Raw genomic sequence first — 27,066 nt, 5'->3', positions numbered from 1 at the left:
TCAAGGTTGTTCATATAAAATATACTTAAGTAACTTTAAAATATTACTAAGTCAAGACAAGAATGCCAATGAAGATTGTAGATGAAATTTGTTTCTATTTTTGTTGGGAGAATTGCTTGGTTTTGTGGTTGGCTTAAGACTGGCTACGGAGATCAGGCTGGCTTTGAACTCACGGAGATCTAGCTACCTTTGCCTTTTCGGTGCTGGGAGCAAAGGCCTTGGCCATCACACCTGGCTGTGAGCTAAGTCTATTTGCTGTATAGTTTGATAACAAAGTACCACAAAGTTGTTAAACAACAGTGCTTTACTTTCTCACAATCCTACAAGTCCAGAGTCTAAGATCAACCTGTCAGTAGGGCTGGTTTCCTGAGGCTTTTCTCTCTGCCTGTGGATGGTCTTCTCCTCCATCCTGTCAGTAGGGCTGGTTTCTGAGGCGTTTCTCTCTGCCTGTGGATGGTCTTCTCCTCCATCCTCCATGAATGGGTCTGTGTCCAAAGTTTTTTATGTTATAAAAATGTCAGTTATTTGTATTTGTCAATCATAGGACATTGTTACCTTAATTAATTAATTGGTTCAGGAGGAAGCTGGGGATTAAACCCAGGTACCCATATATACTAGGCTAGCACTATATCAATGACCTGTGGACACAGGCTCAAGACATTATTTTAAGTAATTTATTTAAAGGCACTGTCTAAAGAGAGCCTTATTTGAGGTATTGGGGTTTAATAGCTACATGTATGAATTTGGGGAGCTAGAATTCAACCTATAATACTTGTCTTTCATAAATTTATGACATATTCCTAATTTGTTGGAATACTTACCACTATTGGAATGTTTAATACTTGTTAAGGGGAAATTTACAATATACTAATATCCTAAATGCAAGAATCATTCTATATACAAAGTCAAAATATTTAAATAAGCCACAGTTCTCATAAAGTCAGGTATTAAATGGGATTTTCAGTAAATATCTCAGATGCACTTTTTACCCAAACTTTGTAAAATTACTCTTTCTAGTAATAAAGATATCATATTGAAAATATTTAGCCTCTACATTAAAACACAGTTTTTCTGAAATAGTAAAAATTACCCCCAGTCCCTTCTTTCCATCTTTATTATTGTGAATATCTGAACCTTCAGCCATATCATCTCTCTGTGCACATACGTATAAACACCATACAGATGAATGCACACACACACACACACACCATTCATACACGTCCATGCAGGCCCACACAATTTAATATGAATAGAATTATTGTACATAGCAGTCTTCAGCATTGGCCTATCCACTAGACAATACACGTATTGAAATATTTTTCCATGCCAATGTATAGTCATGGTTCAACCCGTTTTTTTTAATGGCAACATACAGTTCTGTTGTATGAATGTACAATGCTGACTCTGAACCAGTCTGTAACTCTTTACTTCTTTTCTTCAATCACCAATGATGTCATGCTAATGCACTGTAATATATGTGTGACCATATATGTGCATCTGAGATAAATCGCTAGAAGTAGAATTGTAACTGTGAGGACTCACAGCAGGCTGCCCTCCAGACACGCCATCAGTTCACACCACACCATGTGAAAACGTCCACACTCCTGCAAACACATCACCAGTCTTTAATCTTTGCTAAGCCAAGTTCAGGTCTAACAACTCGTCTTCTCCTTACCTATATTTCTACTTGTGTTTTCTACTGACATTCTCTGCCTTGTTTATACTTTAAATAACATATATTTTTTTTAATTTTCACTGCAAGAAGATGTTATTTCTAAACCGTTCAGGAAAACGAGCAATCAAAAGATCCTAAAGTACTTCAGAAATCTAAATAGAACCTGCCCATTCTCTCTTCCTTTAAAAACTCCCTAACCTCATCCATACTGAAATGATGATAGCCTACAACCTGGCTACAAAATAAATAAGCCAACCAGAATCTAGCCTCCTGCTAGTTTAAGTTAGCTATCCCCAGAGACGTTGCCAATTGGCCATGGAGCTGAATGTTAGGGGATCACCAGAGGTTGGACTTCTTATCAACAGTCATTGTCGTGAACAATTTAAAACTGGAAAAGAGGGGGCAGGGAAATTTTCAGTGGAAAGACTGAAAAACTATGCTTAGCATGCCTGAGGTCAGCTCAGTCTCCAGCACTGACATCATCATACTTGTTAAAAGATTTAAGAAGACACAGATACAAGTTTACATTAGCAAGGAAGGGAAAGCCTTATTTAAGAAAACAGGGGTGGAGTGGGGGTGGGCAGGATGCTGGAGAGGTGGCCTAGTCGCTAAGAGCACTTGTTGCTCTTGCAGAGGAGTCTAGTTCGATCTCCAGCACCAGTAAGATAATTCACAGTGATCTACATGTAAGTTGAGGGGATCCGAGAGCCTCTCCTGACCTGTATGGGAATTAAGCATACACATGCAATACACAAATGTATGTAGCCAAAATACTCTCAAATAAAATACATAAGTCTAATTTTAAAAAGAAAAGGAAAGTTGGTGTGTGGTGGTACAGGCTTTTAATCCCAGCATTCAGGATGCAGAGGCAGATGGATCTCTCTGAGTTGGAAATCAGTGTGACCTACAGAGTAAGCTCCAGGACAGCCAAGGCTACACAGAGACACCCTGTCTCAAAAAAAAAAAAAAAAAAAAAAAAAAAGAAGAAAAAAAAAAAGGAAAAAGAAACAAGAAAAGGAAGACACAGAGGGCAGGCTTCGAAGCTGGCTAAGTCTTAAAGTAGCGAAAGGCCTGGCTTAAGCCAAGTGTGAGCCCACTTACTTTTGGTTGAGTTGGAGAGCAGCTAAATGAAACCAGGAGAAAGATATGAATAAATAATGTTTGGACTATAGTATTTAGGTGCAGCATGCATGATGTGGTTTACTGACTCGGTGTGCTGGGAGGCCTGGAAAATGATGGGCTACTTGTGAAAGTGTTTCTTTTCCTGCTGATGGATTTGAGCTAGGACTTGCAAACATGGATTCCTTTAAGGGTTAAACAGGAACTGTTAAGTCTGGAGAAGAGGCCAGTGAGTGCCCCACCTTAAAACTCTTCAGAGTTAGCATTTGCTTCAAATAGATTGTGCCTTTAAGACCCAATTTTATCTCTGACTTGCCAAAGTTACACCTGCGTTATGACTCTGGTGGTACTAAGAATTGATGTTTGTCCTGGTACCAAGATAGTGTCTGAATGCACATAAAATGCACATAGAACATTCCATAAGTTAATGCTCATCTCCACCACTGTGTCATTCCAGTGGCTGGGATTGTGACCCTCACAAAATTCATGTGTTGAAGCCCTAAGCCCCAGCACCTCAGAATAGGACTCCATTTGAACACGGGAGGCAATTAAGTTAAAGTGACCTTTTTAGAGGTTGAGAATGAAGTTTAGGAACAGAGTACCTGCTTAGAATTTGCAAGGCCCAGGGCTTGGTCCACAGCTGTACAAAAAAAAGGAAGGAGGGGAGGGAGGGAGGGAGGAAGGAAGGAAGGAAGGAAGGAAGGAAGGAAGGAAGAAAGAGGGAGAAAGAGGAGAAGGAGAGGAGGGAAGGAAGAAGATGATCAGGAGAAGTAGAAGGACAATAAGGAGGAACAGGAGGAGGAAGGGCAGGAGGGGTAGGAGGAGTAGGAGAAGGAAGGAGAGGAGCAAAAGGAAGAGCAGGAGGAAGGAGCAGGAGGCAAAGACAAAACCTTTAGGTAGGCACTTATCTAATGTGTATCCTTTTAAGAAAAGGAAATTTGAACCCACACAGGATGCAGGAGACTCATCCACAGAGTACAGATGGATCTCGTGAGAGCATAAGGGAGGCCATCTGTGAATCTGCCTTTGGAGAATCATTCCTGATAACATCTTGCTCTTAGACTATGGCCTCTCGAAATTCAAGGAAATTAATTCCTGTTATTTAAACAACTCCTCTGGGATGTGTTGTTGTGGAAACTCTAGGAAACTAATATAGTTGTTATGGTCCTGTATGTCAGTGCCCTCAGATAGACCAAGCACCTCTGGAGTAGAGGCTAAACTCAGGCAGTGTGCTCACTGGCTCGTGCAGTGCCAGTGTGTGGAGGTAGGTAGCCACCCAACAACGTGTTAAATGGATGAGTAAAAGAGCTTTCTACAATTGTTTAGATGTTCTGACTTGGCAGCCAATACATTTTAAGGCATTCCCCTTTAGAACTATGGGTTTGACTAAAAGGCTCATCAGGTAGAATGGTGGAGACAAAAGGCAGAGCCATACAGAAGATTTGCATTGAGCTATTTGCAAGCATGAGCCATACAAACTGTGCAAAGGGGAAAGGTGCTCAATATTTCATTCAGAGAGACTAGATTCTAGGAGAACGCTACACTGGACTTCAAGTCTCCTCAAGTCACCTTGGAAGCAGCTATGTCTCCCTCATGACAGTGGGGGAGAAAAAGCCAGAATCTTCTTTGGAGTCGAAGCCCCCGCCCATTACCTACAGGTGAAAAAAACTGTTCAAGTACGCCAAGGCATGAAGTGCAGGCCGCAGGCCGCAGCTATTGATCTGCCGCAGTGCAATTACCTAGACTCTAGGCCATATTTTCCCAATTTGTTGAGAACTATATCATGTGGGAAAGAATTAAAAGGTTTACTAAGGTCAATACAAACATAATTTATTGCTTCCTTTCCATCAACCAAGCTCATCTGCTTAGGTCTGTGACCAGTTAGTTAAGTTGGTTTTAGCATTGTCCGCTCAGGGGCAAGGTCAAGGTATCAGTTTACCAAATCTGTTCCTCACCTTCTGTGGCACAGTCACAGACTACTGCTCTAATAGTTCAGTATTATTTGGATCTCAGGAGGAACCTGGGGAACAAATCCACCTGGAACAGACAATGTAAGCCAAGGTTGCTGGAAGACATGTTCTTCTTGAGTCCATGCCTGGTCTCACAGATCAAAGCTTCTAAGAGGGTCAACCTTAGTGGGCTTGGGCTGCAATGACAAACTGACATATACATGTGTGAGAATGGCGGGCCGGTTTACAGCTCTGCAAGCTAGAAAGTTAAAGCTCAAGACACCAACAGATCTGCTATCTAGAGAAGACCATCTTCCAGGATTTCCAACAAAAATTTTTATTGAGTCCTCCTGTGATGGGTGGGGTAGGGAGGAAGGGGGTGGGAGGAAGGAAAGAGAGGACAATAGGACAAGGGCCTCTAATCTCTTCCTCTTTTTAAAATGTTGCTCCCCCCCCCTCTCTTTTTTAGGTTTTTCGAGACAGGGTTTCTCTGTGTAGCCCTGGCTGTCCTGGAACTCACTCTGTAGACCAGGCTGGCCTCGAACTCAGAAATCCACCTGCCTCTTCCTCCCAAGTGCTGGGATTAAAGGTATGCGACATCCCTGCCAGGCTGCTAATCTCTTTCTTATTGTGAAAGCCCCACAGTAACTCTAACTAAACCTCTTAACATCTGCCATTGTGGGTTTAAGGTCGACCATCATGGGTTAGGACTCAAAACTTATGAATAAATGGCAGGCAAACTTGCAGCCAATGCAGGACCTAATCGGCAACCTTTAAAGACAGACTCATATTTCACTTGACCTACAGAAGCTTAGTTAGATTGAAGACAACTTACGATGAACTTGAGGATTTCTGCATACTCAAGCTGAACTATCAGGCTCATGAATTTCCTGCTTAAAGATGCATTTATTATTTCATTTAAATATCCCATCAGTCAACTCTGAATTTCTTAGAATGTTTGCTTCACACTTGGGATGATATCACCTAACACTTTGACCCTAGGCTGCTCTTCATCAACACCTGCAAATCTGGATCTGCCATATCAATCATACACAAATCCTTATTTACGTCCATTTGCTTTTCTCCCATACCACCATCATATTATCTTTTCTAGTTTCTAAATCACAGTGACCAAGTGTTAAAAAAAATACCCTAGTTATTTGTTATGACTTAATCTATCCCATCAATGGGATAGAACATCTGGATAGAACATCTGGATTGTCTTTTAGTTAGCTCTTCTCTCCCCTAGGAATAGTCAAACTTCCCACCTAGAAGAATCATGGTTTTCATGACTCTCCTCTTAGTTTGGCCTAGTCTCCCATTATGAGGCATTTCAAAGACAGTATTCAAAAGTGTTAATTTTGAAATATGTAAATACTGTAGGTTAGTCTTCTAATTGATGTAAAGTAATGGGATAGGGCTGGGAGTTTAGCTCAGTTGTAAAGGACTAGTATAAAATACATAAATCCCTAGGTATAATGCACAGCAAGACACTTAACTAAAGAGCGCTGCAACCAAACCCATCTCCAAGGAACCTATGCCTCTGTTAGTCAATGACTTTGTAAGTAGATGGCACAAGACTCGTGTGGCGATTTTCTATTTCTCTAGTTTAACAGGCTAGCCAGAGTTCTTAGGCTGAATCTGAAATTTTAAAAGGGAAATAATTGGCACCATTTTAAAAAGACATGTAAGGAGCTATCAAAATATTCAAACAAAATGTCAGCAGAATTGAAGACTGGCAGGAACGAGTTCGATGCCACAGATCTCCAGCCCTGCAGTGAGAATCTTTTTTGTTCTGCAGGCCCACTATTAAAGGTGCTTAACCTAATGAAACACTTGGGAACAATAAACTGTGAAGGTAAGCATCTTTTACAAGAAAATGACAACATAATATTAATGATACTCTAAGCATCTCTTTTAGTTACAAAGAAAGGTCATTCTCAAATAAATAAATAAAAATATTCTAAATTAAACAGGATGATGCTTTCGTGTCTACCTAATAATGTTTAAGACACTAGCAAACAAAAAGCAGAGAGTTGTGCTCCCTGGGCTCTATACTCCACATAGAATACAGGGTGAGGAACCCTCATAGCTTTTTTTGGGATAAGTTACATTGGAAAAAAAAAAAAGGTTTCTGCGGGTAACATCGTGTAGGCAAGGCAAGAATGTCACAAACATTTTTTATTTTGTGACTTTAATCGTTTTCTGCCTCCAGGGGTCCAAAGAGTTTTATAACACAGTACACAAGGATTGTTTTCCTATCAAAATTATGCATAAGTACAGTAATAATACTTAATATATAAAATATTGTGATTTTTTTAATGTTTAATTTCTAACATTTGTATCTGTGTTCCTGTGGGGGGAGAGGAAGGCACCTAGGCCTAGGTGTGAAGGTCACAAAACAACTTCTTGGAGTTGATCTCTCCTTCCACCTTTACATGGGTCCCAGGGATGAAATCCAGGTCATCAGTGCCTTTACCGGCTGAGCCATCTCGAGAGCCCAAAGATAAGATAAAAAATTATACTTGACTAATTCAAATGTGAATTTTTACTGACTGTACTGCTTTGTGCTCAGGTATAAGTTATTCCTGAACTATAAATCATTGTATTTTATAGGTCTATTTGTTTACTATACACACTATAAAGCAGTGGTGTGATGGCCTACATGCTGGGTAATCAGCTGTATGTGTCACTGATTAGAATGACAGTACCTGACATACATTAAGCCCTATCAAACATCAATTCTTCATGTTTTATGGGGGCAAGACACTCCTGATAAATCTGACTCATAAAGTAAGTAATTTACCCAAAAATTTTCAAAAAAATAAAAACAAAAACAAATGTCAACTCTGAAACGACAGGACTTCTAGTCAACCAGCCCCAACCTGCGGTTTGGGAAAAAAGAAGACATCTTTTCCCAAACACTGAACCACTTTGCCTATAAAGTACTTTCCTCCCATGAATCTGAACAAGTCTTCATAAACATTAATTAATTCTCACTATCCTTATGACGCCCACTTCACAGTACAAACTATTAGGCTGGGCTGGGAGGCGCGTCGGACGCTATGGATGCTATAATTACATAACAGTCCTCCTTTTACCAGGGCTCCTCCGCAAAGCTCATGTACATTCCAATGGATGCTCACACTGCAGATCAAACAGCCCTGTCTGCAGGTAATAAGACAGGCAGCTCACCATCTGTGCCTGACTGCAACAGGACCACAGAGCATCTGTAAACACGAAGCCAATCTCTTGCCCTTAAGTTAATCTTTTTAAAAACATGTGTTTGTTAGCTTTTTATGTAACTAACAAAACAATGATAACAAATTCAAGGTCTAGAAACTAATGTCTTCCATATACGATTCCCTAACACGGTTTAATTAACACAAATACTTTGTCAGGTGTAGGCACTTCTGCCTTGAGAAAGACCTTGAGAACAACAAAGTGGAATTAGCTGAGAAATAGGAAAGTCTTTGGGACCCCAAGCATGGACTGATCTTGAGGCCAAATGAGGCAAGCTTTACTACCTTTAATTCAGGATAGTTAAGTCTCCTCTCTTTGACCTCAGACAAATTAAAGCATGTCCAAAACCGGTTTTCTCACCTCGGTGCCAACAAGCTCCAATCCTCGTCTCTTTTTGTCAATTTTTTTTATGTTGCTCAGGCAAGGCTGAGGCAGATGAGGTTCAATTTGCACTAATGTCATTTCTTGTCTAGTGAATGAGTGTATACTTTTATAGAGAGAATCAGAGGACACGTACTTTGGTATTCTGCTCTTTTCAGTTAACATGGCTTGATAAACACAAGTCCTGGTGTTGGCACCATGTCCACTCTGGCCATTTTTAATAGCCCAGAGAAAGTTTTTCCAATCTTGTGCTATGATATCAATTTCCTGAGGAAAAAAAACAATGTTTTACTCTTCAGATGTCAAATACATAAGCAATTTTATAGTTCTTATGTCCAGTTGCCTATGTCCCAGAAAACAAATAGATGAAGCCATTTACTGAAACACCAACAACAGATGGGTGCAATTACATGAGTGGTTAGCGAAACCTGTGCTGAGTTGTCCTGTAGACTTGAAGCGCTAATTCACATGTGGCTACTAAACTACTGATGAGACCATGCAGGGTTTTTGTTTTTTTCAGGAGATAATTAGATAATTTAACACTTGTACTTTTCTTTGGTATAATACAGTATTTCACAAAATGTGAAATTGGTCTATAACATCTATAATATACTTTCTTATTCTCTTTCTCCTTCTCTCTTCTTCTCCCACCTCCCTTTCTTTCCCTTTCTCTCCTTTGTCTCTCCTCTCTGTCTCTCTCTGTCTCTTTCTGTCCCTCTCTGTCTCTGTCTCTGTCTGTCTCTCTCTCTCTTTCTTTCTCTCTCTTTCTCTCTCAAATAAAAAATTGTATTTGTTTTCTGTGGCAGGTACTTTGAAAGATAGGCTGTTCTAGTGAAGGTGAGGATGTTGTCAAACTCATTACAAAGAAGAGATGAAATGTGTTCATATTCAATTACATACAGAAATAGAAAGTACTATAACATTCTTGAGTGCACATGTGTGTGTGTATGTATGGATTTGTGTACGCATAACTCTGTGTGTTTGTGTATGTTTGCATATGTATGTGTGTTTGTACATATGTGTGTTTGTGTGTATGTGTGTGCTTGTGAGTATACGTATGCATAGAACAGAGGCTGGCATTGAGTACTGTCCTCCACCTTATGTTTTGAGACAGAGTCTTTTGCTAACCCTGGATATCACCACTTTTTCTAACTGGCTGACAGCAAGATCCAGGTATCCTCCTGTCTCTGCCTCCTCAGCACTGGGATTACAAGCATGCACCCTTTCCATGTAAGTACATGGGACCAGACACAGATGTTTGTACAGCAAGCACTTTACCAACTGGGCCATCTCCCCATCCCTAACATTCAATGAACAAGACTGTAAATCACATGGCTGAGCCTGATGGTACGGGGTAGGGACTGTTTTAGAACAAAGCGTTAGAGAAAACTTTTAGGAATGTACAGTTAAGTCAAAAACTGATTAACAAGGAGGGGTAGATCTTTGTGAAGACCTTTTAGCCAAAGGGGACAGCAGAAGTCTAAGACAGAAAAAAAGCCTATATGGTGGGCACAGAACAAACCAAATGCCAGTGTGGCTGGTGTGTAACTGGACAAGAGAAAAGTGACATCAAGTCTTCTCAGAGAGACAGCTATTAGCTAGACTTCATTGACCTTTAAGAGTGAAAATCTGAGGGACAAAAGGAGTCCTGGGGTAAATGGGTTAAGTCCTTGGACTGAGCAGTTTAAACTGGGTTCTCACTATAGACCTTCTCGAAGCTTTCTTTGAAACTGTGGATGTTAACTGTAAATGTTAAAGCAGATCTCAGGGGTTTCCAAGCATATCCTTTGCTTCCCTTTCCCCATAAAGGAGTTCTTGAGACTATTATCTCAAGGAACAAGTTGTTGTCAAATCTAGCCCATCATTTGTTGCTTGGTTGGTTGCTTTATCCTTTGTTTTATGGTGCTGGTAAACTACCACTATTTAAGAAGTTTAAATAGTTTTTAAAAATCAAGAAGCCCATTTCACAAAATGCAAAAGTGTATGAAATTCAAATGTCCATGATTCGTAACAAATGAGACGTAGCCATGGGTGCCTGTTCACTGTTCTCTCGCTACCTTTCCACTTTAACAGCAGGCAAACAGTTGTCTGTAACCAAGACCTTCAACCCACAACACTGAGAGGTGTCAGCACCTGGGCTTTGTAGAAACCTTTGCCAACCTCTGTTCTGAAGTGTCTCTTCACTGGCTTTTTCTATAAACCTTCCTAACTATAGCCATAATTTGCTTATTTGATAGTCAATATTTATCCATTTTATCACATTTTGGACTATAGATTATGCCTTTGTGTATCACTCTCATTATATTTCACAATGCATTTTAAATGTTTACATATGATACCCGTTCTTGACCTCTCTAAAGACACTCAATGCACCAATAATAGGCATTCGCTTTCCTTATGACTTCTCTTTAATTTGATTAGACAGTTCTGTTTGTTTGTGTTTGTTTGTTTGTTTGTTTGTTTTCTAAGACAGGGTTTCTCTGTGTAGCCCTGGCTGTCCTGGAACTCACTCTGTAGACCAGGCTGGCCTCGAACTCAGAGATCTGCCTGCCTCTGCATCACCACTAGCAGGCCCTGTTTAGACACTCCTTATGTTTAGTGTAACATGCAGATACATACGCAACACTTAGACCGTGTAGCAGGTCTGATGTACATTTCCTCTAGTTTGCCTAGTGAAACTCTAAAAGGTTTTGTACCTCTCAGCTATCTGCTCCTTCGCTTGTCAATCTGTCTCTCAACATTTTACAAGAGAGATACTTTTGAATTTTTACTTTATATCATCCCTGGTCAATCTATTCTTCCCTTCTGTTGGTCTATCTGAGCATCTTTCATGTTCCATAATGTAGTTTAAGGTTTTAATTAGTGTCTCATTAAATCAGTCTAGGGAGCATTTTCATTTATGAAAGCTATATTTTTTTTCCTATCAATAGTGACATTTCTATTTATCTTAAATCTACTTGGAAGGAAAAAAGGAAGAAAGGGAGAGGAAGGAAAGAAGGATGGTAGGGAGAAAGGAAGGAAGGAAGGAAGGAAAGGAAGGAGGGAAGGAAGGAGGGAAGGAAGGAAGGAAGGAAGGAAGGAAGGAAGAAAGGAAGGAAGGAGGGAGGAAAGAAAGGAAGGAAGGAAGGATGGGAAGGAAAGAGGTTCCAACTTTACACCAAAAGATTCCATCACTTTTTTTTAATAAGTATATTATCTATCTGTTGAAGTTTCCATTTGGTTCAAACACTCAACCAGAAGGCATTTTTACTGTGAAGTCCTCTCAGGAAAGCAGCAGCTCCTGCAGACTCTGCCTGCCTCACCCTGTCAGGTCCTGTCTCCTAGACAAAACTCTGCATGGCAAGCCGCTGGTCACTTTATCCTGCTTGGCATTTTCCTCCCCTAGCAGTTCTTCAATTTCCTTTTCTTCATGTCACTAGAATTGTAGGATGACATTGCTAGAAGCAGATTCTCCCACAGATGCTCAAGAGGTTAACAGTGTTCTACTTTCGAAGTTGCTCCTTCATGCCTACAGAGCTTTTTAAAGGTTTGGTTTCTTCCTTCAGATTCCTGTGACTAATCTCCCAGTTTGGAAAGAACAGATGTTCAAAGAGCCACCAGTAAGACCCCACACTAATTAGACTCTGGGAGTGGTCAGTCTTCTAGAATGTTGTAAAGCACCCTTTATTTGTGTTTTGGGGTCTCTAAGGTGGGTCCTATTTGGTGAAAATAAGTTATGAGCTATTTCTGGAGACTTGCTAAGTGGCAAGCAAATAAACAATAGCCTACACATGAGTGTAGGCCCCAGACACCAGGACTGACATGGGTGATGAGTTCTACCAGATTAAGTAGGGTAGGTAACCAACCGGCAAGCAGAATTTCAAGATAAACCTGACTCCTTCCCATGCAAAGCGGCCAATGAAGGAAAAAGCTTTTTCCTGATCCTGATCTATTTGAGTTATGTAGTTTTAAAAAAACAAAACAAAAAAAAAAAACAAAACAAAAAAAGAAGAAGAAAAAGAGGAAAGAGGGATGCTGGTAGAATTTGGTGTATGGTCTCCCCAGTTCTCACTTGCAAGTCTACATGGACTTACCAAAATAAACAATGTTAGCAAAACTGTCCTCTTGGCAGCTAGATGCTAAATTCGACAGCTCTTGCAACCTGAAAAGCTTGTTGGCCTCAAGATAGTGAGCAAAAGAGCCTGGGGTTTGGGGGAACAGGAAGTTTGATGAAGCTCCCTTACCACACTGCTAGTTTTGGGGGAAAAAATGAAGAAGACTTCCCCTGCCAACAGCCTCACTTCCTGGGGCTGTCCTGCTGAAGGGAATGCTTCACTTTGCAAACAAATCTGGGCTTAGGGTGTGTGGAAGACTTTAATGAAAAGAGCTTTCCTTTTGAAGGTAATGAACTCTTCTAAGGTACCATTGAACAAATGACTTTACCTTGCTGGGGACATCCTCTTGGTGGCCTGAAAACCTCAAAATCACCTGAGATTAGCTTGCTTCTTTGAGGGTCAGGCTTCATAAAGAGGGAGTCCCATTGGGAAAACATCTTTTGTCTGCCCCTATGAAGGCACACAAAAGAAACTTGTGAAAACCATTCAGCAACTGAACGTTGGTGTCTGACCCTAACCAATTGGAATGTGAAGGTTAACAGTGTCCAAGATCACTCTGAGTCTAATAGCCTACCTGTCTGAATAAGTAGCTGTTCGGTAATTACTGCATTTCTGTAAACCTGGCTCCCTTTCTCACCATGCTCAATGTCCAAGAAGACGAGTATAAGAAGTCAAGACAGGAACATGAGGATGAAGATGACGTCAGTGGCTACTGAGGGCCCCCTTACTGTGTTTCTTCCTCTCAGTTCAGTTACAGTGGACTTTGTCCAGAGAAAGTGTGTTATGAAGATCAAGTTATATAGATTCAAATTCTCCAACGAAATCTGCCTACAAACACCTAACGTAGGATGTCCACTTTTCAGGATGCTTAAAACACACAAAAGAGCATTCTGCCTATTACTGCCTCCTACTCACAAAGGAGCAGAGGTTATCTACCCTGCACAGGTACTGGTTGCACCGTTGGGGTTTAAAATATGTAAAGGTTATAACTCTGATCAGAAATTAAGAAAAACCAGTACAAAACAAAACAAAAAACAACACATCCAAACCATGTGAATATAGACAAAAAGGAGACCAAAAAGCCTAAATAATTACTTTAAGATGATGTGGCTTCAAGTAAACTTGCTATCTCAGAAAGTTTTTTAAATATTAGTTTTAGGTAAGAACTAGAAATGGAAAAGACAAAAAGAGATATTTGCAATTGAACAACCTGATTGAAATATTGCACAGTGACCCATTACAAGCTCCCTTCAGTCTGAGCTTTCGGGGAGAGGGGGTGAATACTTGGGACTTCATAACTTTCACTGACAAATTAAAAGATATTATACAGGCTTTCAGAAGGAGATGTGGTTTTCTACTTCTGGATTCTAGTGAAATTCAAGGGGACTAGGTATAACATTGACCATACCTGCTGTTAGTCCTTTAAAAGGGCATTCCATATAACAACTGATATAATACTGAAATAAGTAGGCTTGGAAAGTCTCTCCCCATCCTCTCTTTCTCCTCCTCTTTCTCCTCTTCTTCTTCCTCCTCCTTTCTCTCTGTCTCTCCTTTTCCCTCTCTCTGTTTTCCTCTGTCTTTCTCCCTGTGTCCGCCTCTGTGTCTGCTCTATGTCTGTCTCTGTCTCTCTGTCTCTCTGTCTCTCTCTGTCTCTTTCTTTCTCTGTCTTTGGGCTCTTCCCTCAGGCCTTTTTCTTGAAATAAACTGCTTCGAAAACCCAATGACAAGGATTACAAAATTAAATCAGCATGAAGCTTGAGTTGAACACAGTGCATGCGCTCTGCGGATCCTGGGAAGCTGTGAGCAGCTATGTCAGTTGCTGCTATCTTAAGGGGAAAGAAATAGTTCCAGGAGAAAGCAAGTAATCAAGTCCAGCAATTTAGTTATTGTGGCTTACACCCTTTAGAAAAACTATGTGTTTGCCAAAGCATCGGTTAATAAAACTGGGAGGGGGGAGGTAAGTACACTAAAGTTATAATAAAAATATGCCCCTAATGTTATTAAGGTACCTTGACTTAGGAGTTAAAGGGGTTGGGACAGAGAAGCTTCATTGTTTTAAATATTTTAGGTAGAAATCAAGTTATGTGAAAAGACAAATCACAATTTCTTCAAAGAAATGGCAAGACTTACTGAAAGCTAGACCAGAGAGACTGTCATTAGTGACATCTCAACAAATTACTCTCCCATCTTATCACCCTTTCTCACTGAACATGTTGTTGTTTAGATTTAAAAAGTAAACATATCTGGATTTTATAACCTTATATTCTGAGCACTTTGATCTGAGCTGCATACTGCACAATATTTGGATGTGCAGTGAGCATTTTCAGGAGCTATTGCAAAGGAAGAAAGAGCAAAGGTAACTGGAAACTTCCAGTTAGTGCTTTAAGGAACCCACCCTCCCCCTCCCCCCCGCCCCCACCAACAGAGAATGGCTGATAGGAGGTTAATATCTTTTTTTCAAGAATCGATTAAACATTACACACCTTGAACTTCTGACTTCTCAAATGTTCTGTCCATGTGTGTTGAGCTGCTGTGTTGTCACATTCGAGCCACTCAAACGTCTTTTCTAAAACCGAACACTTTCCCCCTCTGCTGAAAGTCACACTGAGTAATTCTTGCTTACTCGCTGCTGGTCCCTAAGTGCTGAGCGCACAGGTGAAGGGATCTTCCCAGTTGGACATGGGCCCTTCCTAGAGTTTATTTCTAGCTGTAGTTTCTCTAACTGTGCTAGTTTGGATCACATGGCAACCTTCATACTGCACATCCTGGTTAGGCACTCCAGCAAGTCATCCTGAATTCCTCTGGGAAGTTAGGTACCAATGGTCTTCTGATGCTGGGAGAAGGCTGCCTCCGTCTTGTTGCTCTGGCTTGCTTTCATTCTGAAAGAGACTGCATGAGGAGTATAAGATTTACGCTGGGTGAAAGCAGAGGTATCATTAAGAAAAGATAGTTTGCACACCTGGGCCTCATGGTAAGCTTTCTTCTTCCCTGAGCTCACCTTTGGAGGAGAAAGCTGTGGCTTCTAATCGGGTCAAGTGGGGCGCTGGTATCGCGCATTATGGACTTGGCATGTCCTCTATGAAAGAAATTAGCTCACTGTGCTCTTACACACCCGAGGCCACCACCTGTTCCCTTTCTCCTGCTACATTTGGGAAAAGTAAAGCCAGGCTCTCAAAAGTTAAGCCAGGACGTTAAGTTCTGTTTGCCCCAAGAAGCTGAGGCCAGCTGGGGCTTCAGTGGCCGGCTTCATAGCATCCCCAGTCAATAGGCTTGTTCCCAAGGCCATGCAGGTCCGCATTAAGTCACTGTAGAGTGCTGACCCACTGTGAGCTCAATGTCAAGAGCTCACTCTCTAATCCCCGCTCTCTGCCCCCACTGAGATCCCTTAAAGATCTCGAAACCTCACCCCTCCACACGTTGAGCCTCCTCCCCGTCTCCGGACCCCAGTCTCCACTCCTACGCATCCAAGTGACCCCATTTCACGTTAAATACTTAAGTACGCCGCGAACAACAGCCCTAAGGACCAGCATGCTCTAATCAGAAACGCAAGTCTCCGCAAGCTTCACCTAGGCTGCGCCGCTGAGGGTGGAAGACCCAGACCCGCGTTGGGCTGAAGTTGGGAGACCTAAAACTACTGTCGGGGGCAGGGGTGGTGCCACCAGGTGCACGCTCACGCAGGGTGGAGCCGGGCGGGGCGGGAAGGACGCCCCCTGGTGCCCCCGCCGCCGCTGGCCAGCAGCGGGAGCGGGAGAGAGGCGGCCGCTGGGGCCGGATCTTGAAGTCCGTCCAAAGCCTGGGGTGACGAATGGGGTCTGCCAGCTCCGCGGCTGCGCGGGGCCCTCGCAGTGTGGCGCTGGCCTGCGGCAAGAAGGGCGGTGGAATGAAGCACCGTCAAGACAGAAAACAAAGTCAGCAGGTCACCTGGCAGGTTCTAAGCGAATTACGCAACGAAAGCCCCCACACAAACACTTTTTTTTTTTTTTTGTCTTAAGTTCCAAGGAAGCCGGTTCCAGTTTAAGGGTGGGCTGGGATCGAGTCAACAGCTCTTCTAATGTGGTTAAGACTTTTGCTGAACTCCTAGGGCGATTCTCCCCTCCCCTTCTCTAAGTAATGGAATCATCGTGAGGGGCGGAGGTGGGGTGGGGTGGGGGAGAGACTATAAAAGGTGAGATGCCAAGCTCGACGCAAGCTCTCCTGAGGGTCTGGGGCCCAGTCTAAGGCAAAACCTAATTTAGGTAATCTCACATTCAAGTTCATCTCCCCCTAGGCCTCCTCACTGTGCTTCAACAAGAGTCCGAAGGGTTAAAGCCGATCACGGCGCCTTGTTTTCCATGCTGACATTTGTGGCACTTGGACTATTTTGTTAACTAGGTATATGCAATTCACAGAATTTCACGGTAAATTCCCCAGACCAAATATTTGGCTGAACAAATAAACAACATTATCCATTCCTGAAAATAAGCCAGTAGAAGGAGGTTGGGGGTGGGGGAGTGCTTGCTACAAAATGACCTGAGCTGACAAGCCACAAAGCTAGGACCTTTGGTTCAAGTGGTGGAGATCTGGGTCTCTCTTCCAACGACACAGGCTTCTCAGAGATTTGCTGAAGACCAGGCAAAGCAAAATGAGGCCTCCCAAAGGAGAATCCACTATGGGCTGCCTCCAAATATTTGATTCAGACTACATACCTTTACCACAAGGGGCAACGACCTGTGGAGCTGGAGGGATGGGAAAGAACCCTTTTTTGCAAGGAGTTTGGGGGAGCTGTGGAGTCTCGCTGCCTTTGCCCAGGGCTCTGATCTCCTCTCTCCACCTGTGCTCTCCAGGGAGCTGAGGCTTTGGCAAGCACCCCACTTCTATTTTTATTGGTTTCCACTAAGCTGCTCCTTTTGCAGGACTGTAGGACTTCAGTAATTAAAAACAAAAACGAGTCCTGCTTCATCCATCAGACTTCCAAAGGCATATGCTATACTGCATGTAAAAGAATGCAGGGAGGTGCACACCATACACAGAGAAGGCTAAGCTACCCCTGTGCTGTGTGACTGACACACCTCCCAGATAAGACTACCTTCACCTTCAGAGAGAGAGGCAGACACAGAGGAATGCCCTTCTGGCCCTTTCTGGAAGAGCAGAATACCCACTCTTTCTACCTTAAACCCTTCCAGAGCAGGGAGACACATAAGAAATGGGCCTGAGCTGACTAGGACTTAATTTAACTACTGATAATGAGAGAAGTCAAAGGCATCTCTTTTGTTTGACTCAACTCCTACAAACCTTTTAGAAAGCTCTTCCTGTCCTTAACTGAAGGGGTCTCCCACCTCTAAGCCCAGTGGTGTCTTCTTTCCACTTTTTCTTCCTTTTGTTTCTCTATTTTTTTAAAGACAAAGTCTCATTTGTCCCAGGCCAGTCAGAAACCTGCTAACTGAGCATGACCTTGAACTTGTGTCCCTTTAGCCTCTACTAGAGAGCTAGATCACCGGTGTGTGTGTCACCTCTCCCACCACACCCTGATTCAAGCAGGGAATCACACCCAAGGTTTCCTGCACTCCAGGCAAGCTCTCTGCCAACTGAACCACATCTCCAGCTCAGGTCATTCTTTTCACTGAGCCACCAAATTAGTCTTTCTCCTTGAAGAACCCCTGCTGCAAACTTCAGTTCTACAGGATGGATCATATTCTGTCTGGTTTGGAGGATGGTGGAGGAGGTATCAGAGAAACAGAAGATAAGACATCCATGACTCAGTAAATGCCAGAAAAAAAAAACTCAGAACACTTTCTCAGGGCCCATTTAAAACACTCTGACCCTTCAGTAGCTCATCTTATCGCCAGCTCCTCTTCCCTAACACAATCCTGGGATTCTGAACGTGAAAGGAATCCTTCATGTGGGGAATGAAAGACAAAGGTCAGCAGTCCTTTAACAATGGAGACTCCTACCACACATTATATATACAGAGTGGTCACTAGACTTTTTCAAGGTAAGGCCTATTGTTTGTTTTATTGGATAAAATCCAGCTTTTTAAGAAAAAGGAGGGGGGATAGAGAGAGAGACCTTTAATCCCAACACCTGAGAGGCAGAAGCAGGCAGATCTCTGTGAGTTTAAGGCCAGCCTGGTCTACATAGTGAACTCTAAGACAGCCAGGGCGACATAGTGGGATCCTGTCTAGAAGGGAAGGGAAAAAACAGTAAAAATAAAGCCCTGCTTGAAAGGAGACCGTGTGTGTATGGATTGGATTTGGTTCAGAAAGAGAAGGATGACTGCCAGGACTGAAGACACTGGGATATCATGGAGCAAAAGGCGGGAATGAGGCTCCTAGAGAGGAGACCTCCTTCTCTACATGGCTGAGGCTCTGACACACTCCACAACAGGTGAGCAGAGCCAAGATGGGCCAGAAGCCCCAAACCAAATTCTTTCCTCTGATCTACTCCTTTCATCCCATTTCTGTAGGGCATGTGCCATCCAGATGGGAGAGGGCACTGCTTCCTTGTTCACATTAAATAAAGATGGAAAACAATCCATCCTGGCAATTACCATCTCTCTGCCATCACTTGGCTCCTGCCCCCACAATTCATACACTTCCTTCACCACCTCTGACTCTCAGTTTACCCCCACGTAAAAAAGGATGGAACAGGAAATAAGGTAGAAAGGCCATAGCTTATCTTTAAAATAATGACTCATTTTATTTTCTTTTAATACGTAGTTATAAATATATTTGTCAAAATATATGATCAATATGGTCAAAACATTTGCACGTAAAGTCATAAATAAGGTCAAGGTGAGTGTTTAGGGGTTTTTTTTTTCTTTTCTGTCTTTTTTTTTCTTTTTTCTTTTTTTTAAGATAAAAGTCCAGCTATAGGGAAGCAGTTTGTGTGGTATGTGTGGGTGGTTGGATGGGAACGTGTGTGTGTGTGTGTGTGTGTGTGTGTGTCCCCGTCCTCGGGACTGCCTGATCTCAGCGGCATCCGCACCCCTCTACCACCATCTCCTGATAATTTTTCAACACCACCTTGTCATATTCGTCCAGGTACAACATGGAAATGGCACTCAGTTCAGTGGGGACACAACAGGCCTTAGGGATGCTAGAATTAACAGAGTTGACCAGGGTCTGCACAATGGCATGGTTGGTTGAGTTGAGGTGATCCGCCAGTGGAAAGGGACAGTCCCCATGGCAGTAGAAGGCCTGGTAGCCAGGTGGGGCCACAATCCAATCATTCCAGCCCACGTCACTGAAGTCCACATAAAGTGAATGGCGACGGCAGTTCTTATTCTTCTTCCTGGACCGCTGTGGATGATGCTTGGGACTCCGTTTGGCCCTCCGGCGGGTCAAGGTATGGCCCCGGCCATCATGGCCAAAAGTGACCAGGAGGGGCCGGAGTTGGGCCCAATCTCCACTCCCTTGAGGTAACGATCGGCTAATCCTGACGTGCTGGCCCTGATGGGTCCGTGTCTGGTGGAGGTGAGTCACCTCAATGGCCAGCCCATAGTTGGGCTGCTTTTCCCGGGTCCAGCGAAGGACTGCAGGGCTCACATCGAAAGTTTCCCACCGTGTCACATTGTGATGGACTAGTCTGGTGTCCAGTAGTCGTGTGATGAGGTGTCCAGGCACCATTTCTGCTGGGGGCTTCATAACCTCATAAATGTTTATACGGTGGAAACCCTGTTCCCAGTCAGGGCCCTGGTCCACCTGCTCCCGAAATAGCCGGAGCTCTGCAGAGGAGATCACCTCATTCTCTGGGATGCTGCTGAGGTTGAAGAGGAAACGAAAAGCAGACCTCTCACTGGTCCCTGGGATGTTCTCCAGATGTTCTAGGCACAGTTGAAAAGGGAAAAGAAAGGCCCATGAACTCTTCTGAGACAAAACAGAAAAAACAAAAAACAAACAAAAGCAAAAAAACAAAAATTGCAGAATTGGTTGAATTCTGCTTATATAGCGGAAACCTAAAGAGAGGAAATTCCTGTGCCTTTTAATTTGAAGAAGCAGCGGAGTGGAGCAGCTAGCAACCCAGCAAAACTTAGCTTGCATTTGTCAAACACCAAAGACAGAAAGTATCTCCCAACCTCCTTTATATGCCTAATAATTTCCATGTGTCAACTCTTTTACTCCACCACCCTCGGACTCCCCTTTTAAAACCCCCTCTTGGCTTTGTGTACAGTTTTCTTTACAAGTGGTTGTAAAGAAAAAAAGGGGCCACCCTCTCTCCCTCTCCACTTTCGAGTATGTTACCAAACATTTCCCCAGCGATCCTGGAAACACAGAGCATGCCTTGTTGATCATGTTACAGAAGGGAAAATAAATTCCAACACAGTAATGATGCTGGAGGATTAATAACTCAGATTTACTTTGGAAAAGAAACATCCGCTAGGAAACATTCAGATCGTATTACAAGGCCCCTATTGAATAAACCTGACAAACACACAGCTGTAATATTAAATTCAGTAGGTGCTTTGAACAAACCGGGCAGAAACCTCGGCTTTGATATAGCTAAAGCACACCGCTGGGGCTAGCCCATGTCTGAGTGGTATCATTCCGCTTCTCCCTAACGACCCCCCTCCCCCATCACCACCACCACTCGGTCTCCAAAAAGTACCTTCAGAGGCAGCTCTGGAAATTTGAAGGTAAGCGGCCCTGTTCCTCAGCCTTGAGGACTCTGAGCTTTGATGTAACCTGAACTCTTCTTCCCCGGGGGCTTCCACAGCCCCTTCAGCTTGCCCTGCCAGCTACACCCCCCCCGCCCCCGCCTCGCCGCCCGGGCGCTCCACCCCACCCTACGCCGCCAGGACTAGGAGCATTAACTGACCTTCGTGATGGAAACTCCTCACAGTGTTGGCTCGGCTGGCGGGACGCTCGGGGTACTCCAGCCCGGTTCCCTGGCTCTGCTCTTCCTCCTCCTCCTCCCCAGACTGGAGCCGGTAAAGATCCCTCATGTAATCCGGAATGACGGCGCTCTTGCTCGGCTGCGGACGGCGGCGCAGCCCAAACATCTGCAGAAGTGTCGCCTCGAAGTCCCGCAGGAGCTCATGGCTCTGCCCTGAGCGGCGTCCTCCCGCGTGGCCCTGAATCTCGGCGACTTTTTTCTTCCCGGTCTCAGGTATCAAACTAGCATGGCTCGCGCCTCCTAGCAGGACTTGGCATAATAAAACGACCATCAGCATTCGGTTACCAGGAATCATGGTGTCTCTGGGGAGGGGGAGGGGGTGGAAGGTTAAAGAATAAATAAACACCGATCAATAGCGAGAAATAGAAATGCCTCTGCATATGCATATAGGGGTAGCAACCGACGGTCAAGATGTAAAACAGGTCCGAAAGATCAAGTTTGTGTTTTCTCCCTCACACCCTCCCCACACACACACCAGCTGCAGCCATGCACGGCCCGAAAGTAAGAATCGCCCTGTAATTACTTGGTCTAACTTGTTTACACTCAAATAACCCCAAATCAGATAGCCTCCATCCTGTCCCAACGGCTATCTGAGCCATGATCTCAGCGTGGCTTCTTCAAGGATAAACAGTTAACATTGAGGGGGTAAAAGGGGGTGGGGGAGGGAGAATTAAAATGCCATCGCTCTTCACTTCGGACCTTCAGCCTCCCCCTCTTCCTCCACCACCACCCCCCGCCCTTCCTCCGCCCTCCAGCCCAATTTCCACAACTTCCAGCTGGTTTGAGAACAGGAGGAGGGGAGGACAGAGCAGCGCCGACCGGGCTTGGACCAGGCAACAAGGTCTAGTGGCTGGGAAAAGGAGTCAGGGGGCTGCCCCAGTGACTTTGTGATTTATTTCATTGTGGTCGCTGCATTGAAATGTTCAGTAAAAAGTCTTGTTCCTAGGGAAGGGTAGGGGTGTTTCCGAAGCGAACACGAGTATATTTTTAAATTTTTTTTGATATGAGGCAAGGAACTGGCCTTCCCAGGTTAGGGACCGGCGGACGGGGAAGGGAGTGGTTAGCCCTCAAGGGACAGCCCCAACCTGCGGACCTTTCATCTCTTTGGTCCCTCGCGCTCCCCCTTTCTTGCAACGCAGCGGATCAGAGAAGACAGTGGGAGCGCTTTAAAAGGAACGCGGACGCTTCGAGTGTCTGGTCTGCAGCGGCCAGAAAGAGAGCGACAGCGCTGACTGAGAGTGGGGCGCGGACACTGGAATGGAAGTCCGACGGGAGGGACAGACAGCGATCAGGGATGGGAGGACAGAGTGAAATCCCAAGAAGGGGAAAGAAGAGGTGTCTACTCACTGACAGAAAACAAGGCATATAATAACAGTCCATGATTCTTGGGAGCCAATCTTGAACAAACTTGCTGGAAAGGCTCAGAGAAGCTGCGGCAGTGCGTCGCTCGGAATGGCACTACGGAATGGCTCCTAAAATGAATATTTGAATATAATGAGACTCTGGAGCAGACAGGCTCTGTTTTTCTTCCAGCCCCTAGGAGTCACGTGGACCCAGAGGCCCCGCCCCACTCACCGAAGAGCCCGCCCGCCCCTCCTCCATCCTCCCACCCCGCCTGGGTCCAGCCCCTGCGAGCGAGGCCAACCTCCGCGCCCGCAGCTGGAGCCCCAGCCGTCTGGGAGTTGTCCCCGCCTGCTCTGAGGAGCTCTCGGCGGGACACCAGCCGCTGGCGGGGTTCTCGGTCGTAGTCGCTGCACGCAGGGGACGTGGGGCACGTCTCTACCTGCGGCGTGCAGTGCAGTGCATCTGGCCAGGTTCGGGGACCGGTTATCTGAAGCCTGAGGATCAGGGTGCACTTGAAGACGCTTCTCTTTACAGCGCCGGCACAGCTTAAAGTGCAGCCGAGAGGGGGACCGAAAAGACAGTTTCCCAAAGCCTCACGAGAGAGAGTTACGTGAAAAGGAAAGCGCATAGGGACCCTCCAAGAGCGTGCGCGCACGCATACACACGCAAACACATTCGCACACTCCGGCACTTCCTCCACAGGGTCTCCGAGAGACCAAATAATGCTTCTAGCCACAGGCAGCCGACCCCTAGCGGATCTAACTCCCAGCCAGAAGACTCTGACCCCATCGCCAACTCAGTCCGCCGCGGGGGTGTCAGGGTGTGAGCGGTGTGGGAAAGTTAGAAAGAGCGGCTTCTGAAGTACTGTCTAATAGCCCCGCCAGAGTCCCCGCACCGTGTCTGCCAACCGCAGCGTCCGCTCCAGCCAAGCAGATCCTTCAGAAATCGGTCGGCGGTGCCATTCAAGGCGGAGGGGGTGGACGTCTGGGCTCCTAGCTCCAGACAGATTCCAAAACAGGAGTCGCCGAAGAAAGAGCGCATCACATTTTTTCAGATTTCAGAGTCGCAAAGGCTTTACAACTCCGACCCGGCGCGGAAAGGAAACCCCAGCACGATCCCAAGCGTCTACAAACCCGAGAACAGCTTTCGGCCTGCACTCGACCTCTCCCTCCGGCTTGGCTTACTTTTTAAACCACCCCCACCCCAACACCCCCCCCCCGCGGGCGGGAGGGCCGGCCCCCACCCCTTTCCTCCTTTGCACCAGCTACAGAATCGCAGCAAAGATTCCTCCAAGAAATTCACCAACACACAATTCAGGCAATAACGTGGGTGACCTGACTATCCTAAGATGCCACACATGTGGGCCTGTTCTAACCTCAGGAAGCTCTTCTGTTCATGCAGGTCCATCCGAGGGACCCGAGTCCCAGGACTCCCGCTCCAGAGCCTGCTCCACCCGGCCTCTTTGCCTTACTTAGGAACTCGACGTGTCCGGCTGGTTTCCAACCGCCCCCACCCCCACCAGTTTTCGGGAGCGGGGTCACTTTCGGGAAGCATTTGAGAAAGAAGTGTAAAGGATGGAGAGTCATGTCCTTCCTGGCGGTGGTGGCTGCCCAACGCCATTCCACACCTCTGGCCTGGGTGCAGAGACCGCGGGCGCCCCTGAGCGACAGTCCTCTCTCACCAACGGCCGCGCAGCTTTCTGAGACGATTTCTCCTTTCCCCAACCAGCGTCGCCGCTGGGAATAACTGGGAAAGCGCTGGAAAGGGCAAAGGGCTTATTGTTGATTTATTTATTTGTTTTTAAGGGGAAAGGAGATGGCGATATGCTAGTGCCGCCGACGCTCGGGATCCCCGGACAATCCTGTACACTTGGGAGTCTCTGGCGGTGGGGAGCGCTTTCGACGTTAAAACCCAGTAAATAGGAGAAGGGGTTGTTTCAATTTCAAGTTCACAAGGATCCCTCTCTAATCACTCTTTTTTTCCCTGATTTTTTAAATTAAAAAATACAGACCAAAGTTAATTTTCATCTCCTGGTATTTTTTTTTTCTTAGTGGGGTTGATACAGCTTGTGGCGACAGTTACCCTTCACTTTCTTCCCAGAACCTTCTCCCAAAGCCAAAATTCAATAGTAGCCTCAGTTTACCAAATATGACCCTGCGAAGTGATTCAACATCTCACAAAGCCTTCAGTTCATAAACCGAAATACTCAACCAAAGCCGTGACGGTAAACTTTCCGAGTTCCGGGGGTCCAACTCCTCTACGTGTGTAAGGACCTCGCAATCCCCGAACCCTTTGAGGCATCATGAGCCAAGAAGCTCCACATAACCCTGTCGGCTCGTCCCATAGACACAACATGGCTGAAGACCCGCGAGGTAGCCTTTCGGCATCTGGACCACGGCCCGTCGAACCTTACACCCCCTCTCGGGGGAAGGGGGAGACAGAGGCAGAATGCATGGGTGCCCGTGTCTAAGAAAATAGTTCGTAGAGGTGGGAGCGAGTTCTGTAGCTACAGTTCGCTAGCTGTCGGGAGCAAGGGGGGGATTAGAGGGGGGTGTTGGGGATTAGGTGACACCCCGCTCGACGAAGCCCCTCTATCCCGCGTCGCGCTTTAGAACGAAACAGGACTACAGTCTCTTTTGCAAAGCTAAGCTCTGGCTAGGTTTTCCCTCCTGGTGTAGCAGTACTTCAGTCCCCCACTGGTGTTGAAACTTAGAGTTGACTCCCTCCTCTCCTCCTCTTTTGGTTTAGGGGGAATCAAACCCACCAAACCCCACAGTCCTTCCAATGACCTCCTTCCAAGGCCTTCTCTCCTTCCCGCCTCTCCTGGCTTGCACCTCCCTAAAGTGGGTTGGATAGACGCAGTAATATATATGGAGGTGCCTTTCAGCCCCTTCATCGCACCTCCAACACCTACTCCAACGTTGTTGTAAAACGAAGGAGGAATAGGCCAACTTTTGCCTCAGTTACAGCCTGAGCCCCATCTCCAGCACCCGTAGGTGCACCTCGAACCCTCAGACTAGAGCCCCTCATCAGGTTGCACTGCTCACCATAGGTTCCTGCAGAAGCGGGCTCGCCAGCAGCTGCTCCTGGGGACCTCTAGACAGCTGCAGTGAACCTGGTCGAGGGCCAGAGACTGGATCGCTGCAGGCTCCAGACGATTTGGACGAGAATCCCATCAGGGACGGAGACCAGACACTCAGGCTGGGTAGCAGCGGCGTCTTGGGCTAGGGTCCCTTAGCTCGGATGCCGAACTCACCTAGCTTCCGGGCCAGGCCTCGCGCTCCTGCCTTCCCACCCTCCAGCACCACCCTCTCACTTCTACTCCTTCCTTCTCTTTTCCCTCCCTCTCTTTCTTCCCTTCCTCCCTAGTCTTTCCCCAGCGGCCCCTCCCTTCTTCCCTCCTCCCTTAATCACCTCCCCTTCTGGGGATGGGAGCCCCGCCCACATCCTCCCATCCAGCCACGGGGCCTCGTCTCGCCTGGCAGGCCCGGGTCCGGAAGCCTGCACAGCGCCCCAGCCCTCAGTTGCCACCTTGGCTGGGACACCAATGCCTCCAGCTCGGGAAGCCGCCGGGGCTCACCTGGGGACCACGTGCAAGAGGTACTAGAAAGCATGCACCAACTAGTCTCTGTACCTTCCAAAAATACCCATGGGAGTCTGGGCTTCCCTGAGTTTAGAGTAACTGCTGCCCAAACTGATGATTAAAACACTGAGTAATCACCATTTACCCCGAGTAATTAGAGATAATGAAACACCTCTAAAATCAGGTTATGGAGAAGGGAGCTGTTGGATTGGTTTAAAGGGTGGCCTTCCGTAAACTGTTAAAGGATTCCCAAACGTTGAGAAACAGGCTGTGAACAGGGCCTTGTGCCCGAAGGAGATACCTCTTCAACCATTAGGAGGTGACTCTCCCCAAAAAAACGTTTTGTTTTGTTTTTTTTAAAGATGTTTCTTGTGAAAACCCTTGATGCTGACACTGAGAATCGCACCCCACTTAAACTGGGTGCCCTCCATCAATTCCCCAGGTCTAACCTTTCAAGAGCACAGAGGTGGTTTGCAGGCACTTGGCAGGCAAACAGTCCTAGGCCTTGTAAGACAATTAGAAAAGCATAGTTATAACTCTGAAGCCTTCTTAACTGCCAGATGGTTATGTTTGTTTGTTTGTTTGTTTGTTTGTTTGTCTGGGACCTTCCAGGTAGGTAACACAGAGAACCAAGTGCCTTTTAGGCCGTGTAGAAACAAACAAAAAACTAAAAAAAAAAAAAAAAGGCCCTTTGGTCCCTTTTTAAAAGAAGGGAGAGATTGTTCTTTCATAATAATAACAGTAAGAACAATTGTTGGTAATCATACTAGCTGGGAGGTAGAAGGTGGCCCGGCTTTTAAACCTTCC

General features: G+C 45.4%; 1 protein-coding gene across 2 annotated transcripts; it reads right to left on the bottom strand.

Annotated features, from left to right (window-relative positions):
* Positions 1-19,111: 19,111 nt before the first annotated feature.
* Positions 19,112-26,081, bottom strand: Bmp4 (bone morphogenetic protein 4). Of its 2 annotated transcripts, none has more exons than XM_028758630.1 (4): positions 25,724-26,081; positions 22,680-22,804; positions 21,255-21,634; positions 19,112-20,262 (listed from the first exon to the last, which is right to left on the bottom strand). In XM_028758630.1, exons 3-4 carry the CDS (start codon positions 21,625-21,627, stop codon positions 19,409-19,411), a joined length of 1,227 nt encoding a protein of 408 aa, XP_028614463.1. In that variant the 5' UTR covers positions 21,628-21,634; positions 22,680-22,804; positions 25,724-26,081; the 3' UTR covers positions 19,112-19,408. The 2 variants fall into 2 exon arrangements, with proteins under 2 accessions (XP_028614463.1, XP_028614464.1); XM_028758631.1 differs by lacking the exon at positions 25,724-26,081 and adding an exon at positions 23,572-23,842.
* Positions 26,082-27,066: the final 985 nt, after the last annotated feature.

This window comes from Grammomys surdaster, unplaced genomic scaffold (genome assembly GCF_004785775.1).
Source record: "Grammomys surdaster isolate TR1022 unplaced genomic scaffold, NIH_TR_1.0 126198, whole genome shotgun sequence".
NCBI lineage: Eukaryota > Metazoa > Chordata > Mammalia > Rodentia > Muridae > Grammomys > Grammomys surdaster.
Note: the sequence above shows the minus strand (reverse complement) of the source record. Positions and strands in the feature narration are given on the sequence as shown.

What these genes read in the sequence shown, in the direction of transcription:
- Bmp4 (XM_028758630.1), bottom strand. Translation starts at nt 21,627, where the DNA reads ATGATTCCTGGTAACCGAATGCTGATGGTCGTTTTATTATGCCAAGTC. An exon ending in GAGGAGTTTCCATCACGAAG is followed by an intron (nt 20,263 to 21,254) that starts GTCAGTTAATGC and finishes AACTGTGCCTAG; the next exon opens with AACATCTGGAGAACATCCCA.